At 34.5% G+C, this 20,978-nt stretch overlaps 1 protein-coding gene across 1 annotated transcript in view; it reads left to right on the forward strand.

Annotated features, from left to right (window-relative positions):
* DMXL1 (Dmx like 1) overlaps nt 1-20,978 on the forward strand; it is a 198,971-nt gene that overhangs the window by 45,996 nt on the left and 131,997 nt on the right. The window contains exons 7-15 of the mRNA XM_044680002.1: nt 1,205-1,386; nt 1,692-1,878; nt 2,172-2,340; nt 7,462-7,674; nt 12,847-13,100; nt 13,212-13,896; nt 13,991-14,112; nt 15,522-15,611; nt 15,697-15,799. Coding sequence (XP_044535937.1) covers nt 1,205-1,386; nt 1,692-1,878; nt 2,172-2,340; nt 7,462-7,674; nt 12,847-13,100; nt 13,212-13,896; nt 13,991-14,112; nt 15,522-15,611; nt 15,697-15,799 — 2,005 coding nt within the window. The remainder of the gene's footprint in view (nt 1-1,204; nt 1,387-1,691; nt 1,879-2,171; nt 2,341-7,461; nt 7,675-12,846; nt 13,101-13,211; nt 13,897-13,990; nt 14,113-15,521; nt 15,612-15,696; nt 15,800-20,978) is intronic.

The following is a 20,978-nucleotide window of genomic DNA, read 5'->3' on the forward strand; positions in this document are numbered from 1 at the left end:
CTCTCTCTCTCTCACTCTCTCTCTCTCTCTCTCTCTCTCTCTCTCTCTTTCTCTCTCTCTCTCTCTCTTTATTTTTTTTTAATTTTGACCCTTTGGCGAACCAGTTGAACTCTACATTGTTCTTTTGAGAATTTAGTCCCCATAATAACCCAATTGGCCATACTCAGCCTTAGCTTTGTATCACTCCCACCATGTATTGCCTTTGTGCCTACACATGTACTTTTGAATGAAGGTAGAGGAAATCATGCAATTATTCTGACTGGATCCACTACAAATTTGTGTATAACCTTAAATGGTAACTTAGTGTTGCTAGATGATACAAATATACCTCCCTTATCAACTTATCACCTTTTACAGAAGAAAATTAGGCCATATGCTCTAAGTTCTCTCTTCTTCATGTCATATCACTTAGATGCCTCTGCCACTAACTCCTCTTTCACTCCTGTCTTGTATGATTAGGTGGCCTTATTCCTTACAAAGGCTAACCCCTTTTCCTGCTCAGGTGATCTTGTTCCATCTCATCTTTCTTAGAAATTGCCCCTTCTATCATTCACATTTTGTCTTTATCTTTAATTGTTCCCTCTTCTGGCTCCTTTCCATCTCTCTACAAACATGCCCATCTGCCCACATCCTTAAAAAACCCTCATTTGATCTTTTATTCACACTTAGCACATAGTAAGTGCTTAATAAATGTTTGTTTACTGACCAAATGGTAAATCACTTAACCTCTTTGAGCCTCAGTTTTCTCATTTGTGAAATAGGGATAAAAATTACCTGAACCAGTAAAAATGAGGCGACTGTCTAATACTATAAATTGTAGAACAGTTGCCAGTCTATATCAATAGAAGGAGTTTGTTCTCTGGAATAGAACACAGATTAAATCTCATTTCTAATCTAATAGAGCAAATAAAAGTACTTATTAACATTAAAGCACATCTTCAATGATTATTGGACCATCCTGATGGATACTCATGCCATTGGACATTATTTTTGGAGTTTTTAAAAAAGCTAAAAAACATCATTTAAAGAAAATTACAAAACTGATAGAAAATAGCATCTCAGCATAAGTACTTCAAAACATAAAGATTTATAAGAAAATATTTTAGCTTCTCTAAAATAAAATTAAACCTCATGATTCTAACCTAAAAAGAATGATTTTCACCTTCTTTTGGTTGTATTATTCATTCTATTTTTTTTCCTTTAGAATGACTGCCTTTTGAAAGTGTGGTATAGTACAGACAACTGGCGATCAACAGTTATCTCTCAAGATAGAGGTCCAGAAAAGCAAACACAAGGAGGAGAGGTTGACTTTTCATTTGTTTACCTGGCACATCCTAGAGCTGTAAATGGATTTTCCTGGCGGAAGACCAGCAAATATATGCCTAGGTCAGTAATTATTTTTTCAGTAGTATGAATGTCATCTGAAGTCATTGTGAATAATGACTTCTTTGCTTACTTTGGAGATAAATGTAACTATAAAATTTCAGAAGCAGAAAATATTTAAATGCCCAAATAAAGAGTGAGGCCAATATGAACTTTGGGATATAAACTCAAAAGTGGTATTGCTTTATATCTGCTGTAAATTTTTCTTCATTGATACTTTAAAAACTGAATGTACATTTAAGTAATACTAGTTATCATGTTAATTTTCTGCACTAAATTTGGATTCTTAATATTGTTTTCTTCCACAGGGCTTCTGTTTGTAATGTATTATTGACTTGCTGCAAAGATAATGTGTGCCGGCTATGGGTAGAGACTTTTTTACCAAATGATAGTCTCTTATATGAAGGAAACTATAACCACTGGGCTGACCCAAATTTAACAAATAACTTCAAGAGGAATCCTTCCAGTAAGGAACGAGTTCAAAATGCTTTGGAAGTGAGTGCTATGGTTTAGTTGTCTCATTGATTTGAGGAAAATAAATGCAATCTTAGCAAGAGAACTGAAGTAGCCATGAAATAAACTTTCTTTTTTTTACTTTTTTCATAACTCAAACTTGAGTTAGAGAAATAGTGTTGGAGTTAATATAGCCAATCACTTTAGGAGAGAAGATTCCTGAGCATTTATTACACAGTTATCAATGTATTTATAGCTCACAGAAACAATATTATTTTAAGAGTACATGTAGTTTATGAGAGTAAGGCACTCTAAAAACAGTCTTATTCACATAGGTAAACCTGAGGCATTTTCGTAAAGGAAGAAGGAGATCACTTGCACTTGTAGCACATACTGGCTACCTACCACATCAGCAGAATCCTCATCAGGTCCATAGGAATACTCCTCTGCAAGGCAATGCACTTTGCCACTTTCATATTGCTGCCAGCATCAACCCAGCCACAGGTAATAATCATGCTAACCAAAAAAGCTTTATTTATGGTAAAGCAGTATACTGGGACATTTTTTAGAGTTAAATATATGGAGGTTATACTTCTGTATTGTATAGGTAGCAAAATCTGAAATGTCATTACCAAATGCAATGGCTTTAGAGTGCTGAGTTTGGATCAGGAAGATCGTTTGTCCAAATTTAGATCTACTTGCGTGGCATTGGACAAGTCCCATAACATCTTTGATTCTCATTTTTCCTTATTTGTAAAACAGGGGGTTGAATTAGATGACTTTTAAAATCTCTTATAGGTCTATGATTTTATGGTCTATGCTTTCCAGCCTTTTGATAACAGCTATGGGCTCATCCTCAAAAGAAGAGGTGCTCCATTTAAATCCCTTAATATCCTGAGGGGTAAATGGTCTTTGATGTCTTATGTTAACTAGCTCTTTTTTTGGGATTAAAAATTGGTACTTCTCTTAAGGGAAATAGGCTTGTACTTTCTTTCTTTGGGGTTTTTGCTTGAGCTGCCCTGGAGTTGTTGGAGGAAGTAGGAACAATAGGAGAGACAGGTTGGTTAAGAGAGAGAGATAGTTTCAGTCAGTTGAGAAATAGTTTTGACCATTTGAGAGATAATAGTCTTTAAAGTATGGTATGCAACTCTAGACTCCATTAAGCTCTCTTTTCACTGTTCCTTTTTCTTAGAGAGAACTAGACAATTTATTTGATAAAGTTGATATACTTGAAGTAATCCTGTCAGAACGAATAATCCTAGAAACAGTAATAACCGGAGACAATCTAAAATTATGAGTTGTAACAGCTCAGTAAAGTTCTCCAGGACCAGGAGTTGTTTGAGATAGACTGGAACCTCCTCCTTTACTACATGTGCCATGATTTCTAGCACCATGTTTAATTGCCTAAAATTTCCTATACTTCTACCTTTTGTCTATTGAAAAAGTAGGGATAGTAAGAAGTGAGAAACAGAAGATTGATAGGTTAATCAAACTCTTAGCTGTCTCGCTAGGATTGTAAGTAGGTGTTTGACAAGTGAGGAGAGCAGTTGAATAAAACATTCAGTTTAATTTGAGAAAAGAAGTACAGATAGAAAATAGAAAAAGAAGAAAGAAAGATTATTATTCTAATACTCTATGACTATACCTCAATTCCTAATACTATCTAAAATTTCTAATAACCTACCTCTGTCTTGTGAAGACAGGTTCTTCTTGCCTGGCAAACACCAGGCCTGCTCTAACCGACACTATCTAAAATTGATTCACTACCTACCTATCTTTCTAAATAATCAGATGTTAATCCTTCAATTAGTTTTCTACCACCCAACTGTCAGTAGCCAATTGCCAGTAGCCCCTTGCCTCAGAGACAGACCTTTTGGTCACTTGAGATCCTGAGGCCAAAAGCCCCTAACTGTCACTGTTCCTTCTTTATCTCTCTCCGGGTCTCCCTGGTAACAGAATCTTAAACTAAGCTCATTGACACCTGTCAGTTCTGCTCTACTTAGAAATCCTGTTCTCTTGCCTCTTAAGGAGTCAGAGGGAGAAATTAAGAAAATCCCTTTAATACTTAGAATTAAGCTACTTGAAGACTGGGACTATTTTTTATGACGGTATTATCTGTGCTTGGCATAGTATCTGATACATCATTAGTATTCATTTAGCAAGTTAAAAATCCCTGGTTGACGGAGAGCCATTGTAATATATTAGGAGTAACACTGTCAGACTTATGCTTTAGAAAAGTCACTATGGCAGATAGGAGAAGGGAAAGACTTGAAGAAGGGAGACCAATTAGTAGTCTTTTAGAGTAGTATAGGTAAGTAATGATGAGGGCATGAACTAGGATGGTGGCTGCATGAATACAGAGAAGTGTTATTAAGGTGAAAATGGCAAGATCTGGCAACTAAATGGATACATGATAAGAGGAAGAGCAAGGAGTTGAAAATGACCTGGAGCTTGAAAGATGGTAGTACTTACTTTTGATAAAAATTGGGAAGTTCAGAAGAGGTTTGGATTTTGGAGGAGAGATAACTATGGGACATCAAATTTGAAATATCCAATAGATAGTTGATGGTGTCTATTGGATCTAATATTAGGAGAACAGCAACAATTGTAGAGCTAATTAATTAGGCCTGAGTATCATCAACTTAGTTTGTATGATCGCAGATTTATAATTATAAAGGATCTTAGAAGTCATTAAGTCCACCTTTTTCATGGAACAAATGAAAAAAAAAAAACACGAAGATTTAGAGTGTAATTGACTTACCAGGGTCACACATAGAACATTATTCAGAATTAATTTGAGCTGGTGAAAGGTTTAGAGTATACCACAAGTTAGTGCAAGTTAATGAATAATGGTCAGACATAGTAGGAGAACCAAGAGAGAACAGTGTTATAAAACCCCAGAAAGGAGATAATATGTAGGCAGAGAGGGTAGTTGACAGTGTCAAATACTATACAGAGGTCAAGAAGTTTGAGTACTGAGAAATGGCCATCAGATTTGGCAATTAAAGTATTAGTAACTTTGAAGAGGGCAGTTTTCAATCAGTAATAAGATCTAATACTGTATTGTACATAGGAGTGACAGTAGAGGAAGTAAAATTAATGAGCATATACAACTTTTCCCAAGATTTTAGCTAGGATTAAATGATGGCAATATGTGAATTTTTTTTTTGTAATTTTAAAGATGAGAGGATAGCTCTCCTATGAGTCATCTTTCTATTTAACCATAGTTTCTTCTGTCTTACGGTTTCCTTCATAGTGAGAAGATTAATATGACTCAATTCCTTCAGTAATGTGTCCATTGATTATTAGACAAGGAGCTCACATATAGGTACTAGTAGCAAAGTTAATATGAAAAATTTCCCTTTCCACCACTCTGCCCCAGTAGAGGATACTGCACCATTAGAATGTGACTACAGGACCAAGGAACATTTTACATTTTCTTTTGCTTCATAGGTTTGCCATGATGAAATAATACATTACCATTTGGTTAGTCCACTGGTAATGAGACTTTTGATGTGTAGTAAGGCTGTTCATCAGAAAATAGGAATAGTCTGTTGGTGAGACAGAATTTGATATGTAGGATCACAGATTTAGATCAGAAATAATTTAAAGCAACCTTCTCATTCTTCAGATGAAGAAACTGAAGCTCAGTGATTACATGACTTGCAGAAGTATAAGTGACAAAGCCAAGATTTGAACATAGGTCTTCAAATTCAAATCTCCCATTGTTTGTGCTAGGCCAAATAGAAACTTCCAGAATCCATATATTCTGTTAATATAAATTGTGAAGAACCCAGTGTGACCTGTACACTGAGATGAGTTAAATAAAGGAATGTATATTTACCTTTGTAAAAATAAGATGACCAGATGAGTCAGTAGAGTAGAATTTTATAGAAGAAATAGCTTTTGATTTATTAAAGAATAAACAGAAGGCAATCATGTCTTTAAAGAAGTTCAGCATTGAATGGACTAAAGGAAGATGTTTTTAAAATTCAAGTTTTATTAGTCATGCTACTTTCAAAAAATCAAAATCAAATATAGAAATGTAGTAGGGAGTATGGTATTCCAAGTCAGATTTGGAGCACAAACTACCAATTGGCTCTCAAGTAACCAGGGACATTTTTTGATTTGAAGTGTCTTCTCTCCAGGACTTTTTTTAAATTTATAATCTTTAGTTTTTATATCATTTACATTTTTTATATATCATTTCCCATCCTCTCCCCAATAAGACATCCTTGTAGCAGAAAAGGAAAGGAAAAGGAAGCATATTAGCAAAAAAAAAAAATAAAATAACCTGTGGCTATTGGCATGTACAGTGTTTCATGCCCACAACCCTCCTGTCTTCTCCAACCAAAAGTAGTAGGTGGATTTTCTCTTGTTGTCTTCTGGAACAAATTTGGCCATTGTAATTACTCATTTAATTTTGTTTTGTTGGTGTTCTTTTCATTTACTTTTAGTTACTATGCATATTGCATTCCTTATTCTTAACTTTATTTTTGTCAGTTTATATAATTTTAATATGTTATATTTGTTTCTTCAAATTCATATTCTGTGGCATTCATATAATCACTAGGTTTTAGTCAGTCCTACTTAGTGGATGGGCAGCTACTTCTTTGCTGCCACAGAAAAGGCTGCTTTAAATATTTTGGTATAGATGAGAACTATCTTCCTATTTTTAACTTCTTTGGGGTATGTATATGCCTAACATTAGGAGTTCTAGGAAAACAGTTCTTAATATTTTAGTTACTTTACTTGCATAATTCCAGATTATTTTGCACTATGGTTAGATCATTTCCCTGCTCTAAGAGTGTGCCTATATTCCTGTAACCCCTCTAACATTAACTGCTCTGAAGAAAAATGTTTGAATGCCATCAAATAAATCATTACCTATTAACTCAAATCTCTTTGAGATTGCAAAATTACAATTTTGCATAGTAGGGTAGATAACATTTGCTTTGGATATTTTTATAATTTCTTGAACTCTGTAGGAGTAAAAATGAATGAGATACTCCAGATAATTTTAAATTAAAAGATTTAATAACAAAAATGAGAGGGAGAGGGATTCCTTCAGTCAAGTGAGCAGAGCACAGAGCCAGAGACCTACACCTGCCATACTTTAACCAAAGCAAAGCCCAAAAAGAGCCCCACAGCATGGATCTCAGCCAAATTTATTTCCCAAGCCCCTGTACGTCAAGTGAGGATGTACTTAAAAGGATTCTGGGATTGTAGCTCAGGTGTGGCAAATTTTCCACCTGCACAACTCTTATCTGAAAATATCTAAATATACTCTTTAATCATACCAATTGTCTTAATTCATATGAGGTTGTTAAACATGTCATATCTTTCAGATGACTTGTCTGAGAAATAAAATGTATCATAAATTAGACAAGATAAAGTTGGTTGTGTGATTTTAACTTTTCTATTGTAGACATATTAAAATAACCACTTATCTAACTGCTAATTATAGATTGTGGCAGAATGTGTGGAGTGGCCTGTATGTATGTTACATTTATTTTAAACCTTTAACAAGTCTTTATATAACAATTAATGACAAAAGTATGAAGCCTAATTGTTTTATGTGATCAGGTAGCAAATAATTAATTTTTGCCATTTTTGCTTTTTTAGACATTCCTTTACTTCCTTCTATTACATCTCTCAGTCTTGGTGAAAATGAAGAAAAGAGTGGGCCTTTTGTTGTACACTGGCTCAACAATAAAGAATTGCATTTTACTTTATCCATGGAAGTCTTTTTACAGCAGCTTCGAAAGAGTTTTGAACAACCACCTTCAGATGTCAGTGTGGAAGAATCTAATCAGATGGATGGAAAATCTGATGAAGGTAATGGTTTATAAAAAAAAAGAATATCTAAAATAGATCAATGCAAATCAAGTTGTTCTTCAATACATATATATGCATTTTTGAAACCTAAGGAATTATATATTCATATGCTACTATATCTCAAGGTGCTGTATAGGATATTATATGAAATACAAAGAATTATAAGATAGATTTTGCCTTCAAGAAAATAGAAACTGGAATTTTCATCCTTCTCAAAAAAAAATCAATTTCTCCACTATTTTTATATTTATAATCTGTTTTAATGCCCTAAAAAATTAGCTTAATAATCAGTGTGTACCTGGCATAATTTCTATGGCTTTCTTTCATTTCTTATCCTTCTTGACCTCTCTTTACCTTAGAATACTGTTGACCACTTTCTCCTCCAGTTTACTAGTTTGATACTACTTCCTCATTTTGTTCCTGTGTAACTATCCTTTCTTGCTTCTCTGACCAAACTATTTATGCCAGTCCTTGTTCACAGCTGTGGATGTCTTTCATGGTTTTGTCCTGAAATTTCTCATCATCTCTCCACCCTTTCTTTGTGATCTTAATTTCCAAAGATTCAATTACCCTTGGTGTAAATGATACTTAGTTCTCAATTCTATATATCTAATCCTGAACTTTCGTCTCATGTCATTATTACTCATCACTACTTAGATATCCAATTTTCTCCTCATTCAACGTAGCCAAACAGAATTTGTTTTTCTTCCTAACTATATCCTTCCTGTAAACTTATCTGTCTCTTTAGTAGATCACTATACTTACTGTCTTCAAGTCCTCCTTGATCTGTATCTTTAAGTTCCATATTCATTCAGTTGCCAGATTTCATTGATTCTGTATCACAATTATTCACATTCATCTACTCCTCTTCACTCACCTGGTCACATTCCCCTGAATCAGGCTCTTCTTACCTCTTGCCAAACAATAGAAATTGCCTCCTCATTGGTCTTCCTGATTCCAGTTTCTTTCCTTTCCAAGCCATCTTCTGTTCAGCTGCTAGATCTTTTTAAGCTCAAGTTTGATCATATAACTACAATCAATCAGCACTTATTAAGTGCTTCTTATGTGCCAGATAATCTATTTATCAGACATAAGGAATACAAATATAAAGAATGAAAATATCGTACTCTCTAGGAGCTTATGTCCTAAGGGAGGAGATAACAATAATTTACATAGGTAAATGCAAAATAAATATAAAGAGAATTAACATAAATAGAAACAAGGTAGGGAGGTTATTAGCAACTTTGGTGAAGGTAGATCAGAAAAGACATATAAAGTAGTCTTTGAGCTGAGACTTGAAAGAAGAGAGGGATTCTCTGAGGTGGAAGTGAGAAGGGACTTTATTCCAGGCAAAGAAGAAAGTTAGTACAATGATATGGAGACAAAAGAATATATTAATGAGAAACAGAAGCAGTCAGTTTGGCTAGATTCCATGGCATTGAAGGAGTATACAATGAAGCTGGTTGGTTGGGGCCAGCGTTGTAAAGGGCTTTAAGAGTTAAACAGTAGAGTTTTTATTTAATCCTAGGATTTTGAGTAAGAAAGGGAAGTAAGCTAAAATCACTTTGGCTTGGTTGTGTATGATCAGCTGGGTTCAGTGAGGTTTTAAGGCAGGGAGATCAATTTAGATGGCTCTTACAATAATCTAAATAACGGTAATGAGACCTTTTCTAAACTAAGGTTGTGACTGAGTAGAGGGATTTGTGATGATAGAAACAAGCAAGATTTGGTGATTGTTTGGATATGTGGATTGAGGAGGATTCAAGGATAATGTAGATATTAGAAGCTAAGAGACTGGATGAATAATGGTGTCTTTGATAGAAATTGAGAAGTTTGGAGGAGAAGAAGATTCAGGGGAAAAATAATGAGTGCTGTCTTGGACATGTTGAATTTGATATGTCTTCAGGATGTCTAATTTGAAATGTTACATAGGTATAGATGATGAGGAACTGAAACTCAGGGGAGAGGCTGAGGCTAGAGATGTAAATATCTGAAGTATCTCCTTAGGTGTAATAATTAAGTTAGTATTACATGAGATGACCTCGACAACATAAAGAGAAAAGAATAGAGCACCTAGGTCAGAGCACACATAGTTAGGGGGTTTTAAATATGGGTGATGAACTGGCAAAGAAGACTGAAGACTAGGCAATTAGGTAAAAAGAGAATCAGGTAACTATAGTCTCATGCAAGGTCAGAGAGAAGAAGGAATCCAAGGGGAAAGGGCAAGCCAACAGCATAGCAGAAAAGTTAAGGAAAAAAAAATGTCTGGAAATTAAAAGATCATTGGTAACTCTATAGAAAAAAACTTCAGTTGAAAAAGTTGCAGAAGTTTCAGGAATTAGTGAGAGGAGAAAGGGAGGCAATTGTTATAGATATTTTTTTCTTGGAGTTTCAGTAAGAAAGGTAGGTGAGACATAGAATGATGGATAGCTTTAAGGGTTAGTAGATTTTGGTGAAAGTCTTTTTTAAGAATAAGGAAACCTGGGGGCAGCAGGGTAGCTCAGTGGATTGAGAGCTAGGCCTCGAGATGGGAGGCCCTACGTTCAAATCTGGCCTCATACACTCCCTAGCTGTGTGTCCCTGGGAAAGTCACTTGACCCCCATTGCCTACCCATACCACTCTTCTGCCTTGGAGCCAATACACTGTATTGATTCTAAGACAGAAGGTAAGGGTTTTAAAAAAAAAAAAGAAGAAGAAGGAAATCTGCTGGGGAGTTTAGGAGGGAAGATCTGGGTCAATGTGGAGAGATTGACTTTAGCAAGGAGAAGGGGTTTTGACATGCTGGTGTATACCATGTCATCATGATATCAGTAATCACCATGTACCCTTTTGAAAGTATTCAGAAATTCCCTATTATTTCTAGGACAAAATAAACTCATCAGCATGACATTTACTCTTCACATGTATAGCCTGGGTAAGCCTATTTTATCAGACTTATTTATCATTATTCATTTTTTTTTTGTTCTGGCCTATGTAGTTTACTTGCTATTTCCCTAACCCGAATCTTCACATTATTACCTACTACAAGACTGTCTTAGAGGCTATACTTAATTAAATCAGCAAAACAGATAAAAAAAAGGAAAGCCAGCACCTGCTTTCAGAAAGGGAACCAAGAAACTGTTGAGTATCAAAAACTGAGTGAGTGTGTATGGTGATGAGATTTTAGGTGATCAGCTTGGGATGAGACATGATATTCCTGGAGAGTAAACCTAGCAGACCTGATGGAAAATGAATTTAGAATATACTTTAATCTCATTTAAGCTCTGCTTATTAGAATCTTTAGCTTTCTTCAAGGATCATCTCAGTTGCTACCTCCTATGTGAAATCTTTAATCCTTTCTGTTGTTAATATTCTGTCTCCTCAAATCATCTTGTGTTACTTATTTGTTTACAAATTATATCTCCCAATGGAGTGCAAACTTCTTGAGGATAAGCATTATTTTTAATTTCTGTCTTTTGAAAAAAAATAAAAAGGAGGATAGGGGAATAACTGGGTGCCAGACAAACTGGGGACACTTCCACACCTCACAAAGGGAAGGACTGACAAGTAAAGCAAGAAAACACAGAATAACAAGTAAGGGATGTGAGAGTTGGGGAATGGCAGTTTGTCAGTTAACTGTCAAAACTCAAGGGTTGAAAGGTGGAACATAACTACACTAACATAAAGCAGTCAGTCAGGACAAGCCTGGCTGGTCAGAAGGGGAAAGAGATTTCTCATTGAAGAGTCCACTTCAGCTGCACAGATGATCACAGCTTTCACAGGAACTCAGGTATCACAGCAGTTAATCCACAGGGTAGGTCAAGTCAAGGAGATGAAGTCATCTGCATGTCCGCCATGCGGATCTTACTTTCTATGCTCAACTTTATCTTCTGTCACTGGATAGATGTTTCTTGCTGGAGACAATCCACTTTTCCCAGGCTCTTTACTTAAATAGTTAAGCCAACCAACCCAACTGCCATTAGCCACACAGTCACTCAGGAAAAAGCTGTCCTTCTGTCCACTGTTCCATGATTGGAATTTCCAAGTCTTGCCTGACATCTCTGGCTGCTACCTTATGCTCCTTACTTTAAATCCTAATTTCCTCATAACACTTTACATACTTAGCACCTAGCACAATGCCTTCTTATACTTTATAAGAATTTGTTGACTTGAATTGTATTAATGTTTCTATAAAAAAGTTATAATATAATGTGCATGTTGTGGTAAATTCAGAAACCATGGTGCATCTAATTATTACAGATGCATTTTTAAAAATATTCTTATTTAGAAATAGACGTATTTTTAAAAATCCTTACTTTCTGTCTTAGAATCAGCATTGATTCTAAGGCAGCAGAGCAGTAAGGGCTAGGCAATGGGGGTTAAGTGACTTGCCCAGGGTCACACAGCTAGGAAGTATCTGAGGCCAGATTTGAACCTAGGACCTCCCATCTCTAGGTCTGACTCTCAATCCGCTGAGCTGCCCCTAGAAATTGTAGATATATTTAGAAATGTCCTTGACATCAATAAAAATTTATTTAAAAAAAAAAAACTCCTTAACTGCTTGCCTAGGTTCAGAAAAATTTTAACAAGACTTAACCATAACATTGAAATTTTGAAGATTTTCTTAAGTTCTTGCTATATTAAGTATGTTGATTTTGAATTTTAAAAACTTGTTTTTTGAAAAATCACCACTTCTCTTTGCAGAGGAATAGATGAAATAGTAATTGTAATTGAAGAACATAAGTATTAATTAATTTATTAGAATAACAAGATGTCATTTGTTATTCACTTTTAGTGAATCTGTATAGCAACTGAAATGAAATTACACATTCATTCACTTTCCATCAGATTGCTTTAATATCTGAAAAGGCTGTAGATTTCATGTTAACATCCTTTCTTGGAAGGTTAAATTTGGGTCAAGACTAGTGGTTATAATTTGGCAGTCTTAGAAATATTATTTTTAGAACTAATGATATAACTCTAAAATGGTAAAATTATTAATGAAGCTTTAAAATATTTTATAGGAGTGTCCTAGAGTGCTCTATATATTCCTAAAGTAAATGTTTCCTTTTTTAAGTTTTTTGTTTTTGAAACCTAGATGCTAATTTAAACTTTATTGCCTTTCTAGTGATTCTTCTTTAATTTATTACTTAATTACATTTACTTAACTAATTAGCACTTTTTTCTACCAGAAACAGATGATGGTGGTGATGATCTGAAAGTAATTCCTGAAAAGAGGGAGTTGAGTAGTGAGAAAAATATACTCAGTTCAGGCTGTGTCCCCTTACCATCTGCTATTATTGATCATCAGATTGAAGTGCTTCTGTCTGAATGGAGTAAAAATGCTGACATGCTTTTCAGTATTCATCCCGTGGATGGTTCTTTGCTGGTTTGGCATGTGGATTGGCTGGATGAATACCAGCCTGGTATGTTTCGCCAGGTGCAGGTACTGTTTTTCATCTCAGCTGGGATGCTACTTTGTTTTTTAATGTTACTTATCTGTAGTTCTACTTTTTATTCCTTTATATATTATAATGTGTATTTTTTTTAAATCTAGGTATCATTTGTTTCCAGAATTCCAGTAGCTTTCCCTACGGGTGATGCAAATTCTCTGTGCAGAAGCATAGTGATGTATGCTTGTACTAAGAACGTTGACCTAGCTATTCAGCAAGGCAAACAAAAACCCTCTGGCCTCACACGTTCTACATCGATGCTCATCTCTTCTGGTCACAGTAAATCAACTAATAGTTTAAAATTAAGTATCTTTACTCCTAATGTAATGATGATTTCAAAGCATGCAGATGGATCTTTGAACCAGTGGTTAGTCAGCTTTGCAGAGGAATCTGCTTTTTCTACAGTGCTCAGTATTTCCCATAAATCTAGATATTGTGGTCATCGCTTTCACCTTAATGACTTAGCTTGCCATTCAGTATTACCATTGCTACTAACAACATCCCATCATAATGCATTACGGACACCAGACACTGACAATCTGAAACAATCTTATGATGCTTTAAACTCTGAGGAAACTTTATTAGGAGAACATAGTAGAAGTTCTGTAGATAGAACATTCCAGGATCCAAACGCAGTTTATAGTGAACTTATTCTTTGGAGGGTTGATCCAGTTGGGCCATTGTCTTTTTCTGGAGGTGTTTCAGAACTTGCAAGGATTAATTCTCTTCATGTTTCGGCCTTTTCCAATGTGGCATGGCTACCTACCCTCATACCTAGTTACTGTCTAGGTAAGCATCATGTTGTTTTCATTTTTATTCAAGATGATGAAGAATGCAAATGCTGTCTTTAAATTGCTAAATTTGAAATGTTCAATCTTTTTAGGTGCTTATTGCAACTCTCCTAGTGCTTGCTTTGTGGCAAGTGATGGACAATATTTGAGATTATACGAAGCCGTCACTGATGCCAAAAAACTTTTATATGAGTTATCCAACCCTGAAATTTCTGTAAGTGAAATGATCATATGTAAATCTTATAAAACCTATTTGATTTTTAATCTAAAATTATTAGATGCAGAAATTAAAATTATAAAAATAACATGTTTTTTATGTAATAAATACTTGGAACATAGAAGAAAATAAATTTTGTTTTGTAAACCTATTTGAATTTTTAATTTCAATTATGTATAGAAATTAAAAATGATTAGATATAACATGCTTACTTTAAGGCTTTTTAAAATCTAGTTTTTATTCTACTTAATCTGAAAATCTCTTTGTATTTATTTTGTATATATCCTGGATTTACTTATCTATGACCATGTATCTACTAATGCCTAGTGTACTGTAAATGCTTACTTGATGTTTATTAACTCATTAAGTAGCTATTTTTATATTGATATTTTACATATGATATATAGTCTCTTAGGATGATATTCATAGAATGTACCATAAAAATACTTGGTTCCTCATAAAATAAATTTTTGGTTGTCATGCTCTTTTGTGTCCTCCTTTTCCCTTTCTATACCATCTTTAAAATAATCTTTATTTTTTCATCTTACTTGGGATTTTATTATTATAAGCAGTTTCTATCATGGAGACTTTTTACCAAGGCAGAACAGGAATTCTGCTGCATCTTGTAGTTTTAGAGTTGCCTCTAAGACATTAAGAAATCAAATACTGGGGGCAGTTGGGTGGCTCAGTGGATTGAGAGCCAGTCCCAGAGATGGGAGATCCTGGGTTCAAATCTTCCCTCAGATACTTCCTAGCTGTGTGACCCTGAGCAAGTCACTTAACCCCCATTGCCTACCTTTACCATTCTTCTGCTATTGGTTCCAAGACAGAAGGTAAGGGTTTAAAAAAAAAATTAAGTATTATTTGCTCTTTTACATAGATCTACTATGTGTTAGAAATATGGCTTGAACTGCAAGACTTCCTGACTAAGTTCTCTGCTACACTTGGCTGCCTTTAACCCAGAAATAAAAAAAATCTTTTTTGCTAGGAAAGAAGTATATAACTTCAACAGGTTTCTAAAAGGTCTACCATATTTCACAATTAGAGTTTAAAGTTCAATTCATTTTCAGAGGTCGACTATAATTCACAAACACTGATTGGTGTTAGGAACTTTTTTTTTGTTGTTAAGTCAGATTTATATACTAGGCGTATGAAATAATTTTCCCTCAATAGAACTAATAAGCATCCTTAATTACTTGATTTTAATATGCCATGTTGTGCTTGTGAACTCTTCTTGCTGAAGACTAGAATCTTGGAAGGAACTTTACAAGTTTGTTAGTTGACTACCTACAAAACTAAAGAAAATAGGATTTTTTGCCCCTGTTAACAGATTATTTTTTATAAATATTGATAATTCCAATGAACTGTGCAATGAAGTTAAGAAAATATAAATTTTTTTAAAACAGAAATATGTTGGCGAGGTGTTTAACATTGTGAGTCAACAATCAACAGCAAGACCAGGATGCATTATTGAATTAGATCCCATTACTGAACTTGTAAGTTTACTTTTTTTTTTCTGACTACAATTTAGGTAAATGACTTACATGACAACTTATATTGTTACTTATTTATATACTTCAGCGTGGCAGAAAAACACAGCTACTTCATGTTTTTCAAGAAGACTTCATTTTGAACAGCCTGGAGAAGAAAAGTCTGGGAAAGGGCAGCATTTTATCTGATTCTGGTAAAGAAAAAAATTTCATAAGTAAAATTATAAAGATAATTTAAATATCCTTTAAATTCATTTCAGGATAATGTATGCACATGTGCATGTGTATGTGTGCATGCATGCACATACATGTGTAGTGTCTTGACCATATGTGGTCGAACGTTTTTGCCAGTGACTTGTATGAAAGCAAAGATACCATTTTTAATCAAATTTACAAAGAGCATGAAAAAGAGAGGGATAATAAGTAACAAAATGGGTGATGAATCAAGAGGCAAAAAGATCTTGTTCAACTAGAGTGAGTGGCAGACCAAATATAGTTAAGGTGCATTTTGGGCCAGCTAGGCAGCTCAGTAGAGAGAACACCAATCTAGGAGATCCAGGTCTTGGGTTCAGATCCAGTCTCAGACATTTCCTAAGTGACCTCGGATAAGTTATTAACCCAGGTGAATCCAGATGCTTAGACCATACTACTCTTCTGCCTTGGTAGTGATACTTAGTATTGATTATAAGAGTGGTTTGTTTTAAAGATGTATTTCAGTAGAATTTAATATACATTTAATATAAAATCTTTTATCTGGATTCAAAGAATCACCTGCTTAGGGAAAGTGGGACTAGACAGCAGTTCATATAGAAAAGACTTAATATGAGTTTTACTTGACTCCAGTCTTATACTGAGAGAGAACTACAGTTGCCAGATAAAGGGAAATGATACTGCATCTGGAGGAAATCTGTTAACCTTGGGGTTCTTAGCTTTAAGAAGGACATTGCTCAGAGATTGAACACCAGGATAGTGAGAGACTGATGCACTTAATGATGGTTGAAAGAATTAATGATTGTTTGAAAGAATCAGGGATCTGTTTGTTTAGCTTGGAAAAGATGTAGAAGCAACATGGGATAAGCTCTCTTCAAAATTTTGAAGGGATACTCTATGAAAGAGAGGGATTAGATTTGTTCAACTTGTTGTTATAAAGGACCAAATAATAGTGAATGGAAGTTATAGAGAGACAAATTTAGATTCGATATAATGAAAGGGAATCAAATATGAAAGAAACTAAGGTTCTGTTAATTCTGAAATGTTCTGTTAGGAAAACATACTAAAAAATGATACTTCTTTATCGTAAAAATCATTTAAGTGCCTATTTGCATGGAACATCATATAGACCAATTTAGATAATATAAAATTTGAAATAGGGGCTTCCTTTAGAGGTGCAACCAATATGAATTAACTGCCAGAACAAAGAGACTAGAGGATCCCCAAATACCTAAGTCAGCCAACATCTGACTTACTTGATAATTGATGACTTTGAGTCAATATCCATTTATGCCTACTATGTGTCAGGCATTGTGCTAAGCCTTGGGGGATACAAGGAAAGGGATAAGATAGTCCTTGCCTTCAAGAAGCTCTAATGGAAGAAGTCAATACTTAGATGAAAATCAGGAGGAGGGAGGGAGGTTACCTAGTGAAGGAACATGATGAAGTTCTGCATCTGGGAAAGAAATGAGGTAAAAGTTTCAGAGCTGATTTCATCTTGCAGAATGGTGAATTTCTGGAGATCACAAAGTCCAGGAAATTAGCTGCATGGAAAATAATGGGGTGAATTCCATGAGAGCTCTTCTTAAATAGCAGAATCAGAGAAGAGGAGGAGGTCCACCTTATACCATCTCTGGTCAGAGGAAGGAGTGAGTGATTTTGAGGAGAATAGGGGATGCCGTAGTGAGTTTCTGGAAATCATGGAGTCCTAGAGGACATCTAGGGAAGGAGGGGAAAATGAAAGTGATAGCAGCACTGGGTTAGAATATAAGCTGTTCTGTAAAATCTTAGAAGGATAATGTGCAAATGTGCAACATCATCTTATAAAGCCAAAAATAACAGACAAACCAGTGTAAAGAAAGCTTAGCATTATATCCAACTAACCAAAGTCATCTAATGGGCATTTGATGATGAAAATGGAAGGGCTATAAAGAGAAGAAAAATGGAAAAGATTTTTTAAAAATAGGCAACTTTTTATTTATCAAGAATAGTAGAACTATAACCATATTTGGATTATAACAATGGTATCTGAGAATATGAGAAGCTGGGAATGTGTATATGTATATAAACATAAAGATACATATGTGTGAACATATGTAGATACATAGATATTTTGAGGACATTGAGGAACTAAATATACAAGGAATCTGAAGGAGAGAAAGATGCCAAATGTATTTGGGGGAAAAAAAAATCAAACCTTATTGCTAAAAAAAACTCGATAATTTTACTACCTGCTGTCAATATGTGTATCTACTCTCATTTCTACACAAAATCTTAACATTCACTCCCATACTTATTGAGAAGACAAGCAGTATGATACCTATTGTACATGTGAAGTAATACAAAACATTTCCATATTAGCCACATTGCAAAAGAAAAAGAAAGTGAAAAAAGTATGCTTCAGTTTGCACTCAGAGTTCGTCATTTCTTTTTTATAGTGGTAGATATCATTTTTCACAAATCCTTTGAAATTGCCATGGATTATTGTATTGATTAGGGTAACTAAAGTCTTTCCCAGTTGATCATTATTATAATATTGTTGTTACTGACTACAGAAAGTCTGTACATTAATCAAAACCAAACTTGATACAGATATTAGTAAGAAATAAGTAGTCTTCAAAATTAGTTGAAAGCTACAGAGAATATAAAATTTCATCCTTTAACTTTTATTACCACTACTGCCTAAATCCTCCCCAAACTGATTTGGTAGAAAAAATGCTGCCACACAGTATTTTTTTATAGCAAGATGTCTACCACCCATACATCAAAAATATTTAAGATTCTTTAGAAGATGAAACAATGAAAAGTTGCCTGTTCTGTGACCTTCTTAGAGCAAACATCATTATGTTTGATAAAGTATTCACACTATTGTGGAAGAGATCCAGGGGATAGTTCAGGTTGAGAAAGGATTCCTTATAGATGGTGACATTTTCCAGATGTCCTTGCATTTGCACATGCCATTGTCCTGATTGCCTCAAGACCCATATCATCCCAGAAATTCCTGAAAGAGCTATAATCACTGAAAAGTATCTGCCTTGTGTATTCATCCAAGAAAGAAAGACCAAGTGAATGCAGAATGTTTCTTGCCTAGATTCCAGCATTTATTTGGATGGACACACTAAAGAGTTATCCAACAATATGCATATGTAGGATACAGACACAGTAATCTCTTTTCCTGATTCCAAGCTTCTAGTGAGAGCAAAGGCCCTACTCTTCAATGTAAAATGAGATTATGACTCTACTGCCTCTGATGAACTAAAGAGTAAGAGGATATTGGCTGGCAAGAACTAGGGTTCACAAGGAGACAGTGAAAATGCCTCGTTGGTATTGTCGTGGAAGGAAGCAAGGAGGGACTTAAGCATATTGAGTGGACCCCCTGAATGAAACTTTTGTACATGATCTACAAGCATGACTGAAGTTCAGCCTTTTTCATAAAAGGGAAATCCCTAATTGATGAGATTATAGATTTATTTTAGTATTGAGAAACATGGTAAAATATAGATCTGTAAAAAATCAATATGGGTGAAACTAAGCAAAGTGCATATTACTATAAAACATCAGTCTAATTTAAATTTAGTCTTTTTATTAATATTTATGCAACTTAAACTGTGTATTATCTAAATTTTTCTATGTTGTATTCCTTGCAAGTAGGGTGGGTATTGACACAGTAGAATCAGAAACTAAGCTCCAAAAGGTTTCAAAAGTTATAGACTTATCATAGTGCCCCTTGTTGGTAATATTTTCCTCTTCAAATTACTTTGTATTTTCCTGTCTACCTTCAGGTTGCTTTTCCTTTAATAAAATGCAAACTTTTTTTGAGAGTAGGAACCTAGAAAAAAATTTTATATCTCTAGTACCTGACATTGTGCCTGGCATATAGAGGCAAATATTTATTTATTTAAAAGCCCTTACCTTCTGTTTTAGAATTGATTCTAAATATTGGTTCCAAAGAAGAAGAGTGGCAAGGCTTAGGCAATTGGGGTTAAGTGACTTGCTCTGGGGTCACAAAGTTAGAAAGTGTTTGAGGCCATATTTGACCCAGGACCTCCCTTCTCCAGACCTTGCTTTCTATTCCCTGAGCCATGTAGCTCTCCCTAAAAATTTATTTTTTTAAAATCAATAAATCAATCTAGATAAAAACCGATAACATTATTAGGAATCTTTTTTGACATTTGAGAAAATATTTTCAGAAGAAAGATTGATGTAGAACTTTCTTTCTTGGTTTTAGGGAAAGAGTAGATTGTAGCAAATGATTCCTTAAGTATAATCATTTCTTCAAGTTTAATAGTATAGAAGAGCAGAGAAATGTGACAATAGCTGAAGAGGTCAGAAAGGTCATGGAAAAGTTATTTAAGGCCTATCAGGCCTAAATATATCTCTAGGTGATAGTGAGGAAAAAAACACAAAAAACAGTGGCTAAGGAGATAATCCAGATTTATGTGTCAGGAAACCATCTATTGGCCAGCAATGTTCTAGAGGAGATAAAAAGTGCTGGAATTGATACAAAACAACTCACATTCAAATGTAGATTTATTATTCAGAAAACAGTGTCTTTATAATAACTTTGTGAGGTTGGTAGTATATAAGCACTATCCTAGTTTATAGATGAAAAAGTGAGACTCAGAATTTGTAACTTGCCTGTTATTGTGTTGTATTAGGGGTCTGACATATGATTTAAAACTAGTGCTCTGGATTCCAAGTCTAGGATATTATAATATTTCTTCCCAATGACATGAATATAAGGAACACTCTTAGTAAGGAGCAAGTGCCTTCTGTGACCCAATGGTAGAAGTCTAGATGATGATACCATTAAGTTATGAGGATGAGAGTAATAGAGCTGAGGGAGCTTCCTAAAGTAGGAATTTTGGTCTAGAAATGTTAGAGATTATGGAGTGCACCTGTGGGTGAATATATATGATTTTTTGGGGGGAGTATATGTGTTCAATTTAAGTTGTATTTTTTGTGATAAAGAAAAGAACCTTTTAGAATATATAAAATGAAGCATGTCTTTACAATTATTTTGAACTTGTTTATACAAATTTTATTGAAAAGGAAATTGCAGTCTAGATCTTATTACAATTTAAATGATGTGCTGGCCAAAATAGACTTCCTGTTCTTCATATCCTTTGAAAATTTCTGACTGCATTAGAAATTGTAGCTATT

This window comes from Gracilinanus agilis, chromosome 1 (genome assembly GCF_016433145.1).
Source record: "Gracilinanus agilis isolate LMUSP501 chromosome 1, AgileGrace, whole genome shotgun sequence".
Classification (NCBI taxonomy): Eukaryota; Metazoa; Chordata; class Mammalia; order Didelphimorphia; family Didelphidae; genus Gracilinanus; species Gracilinanus agilis.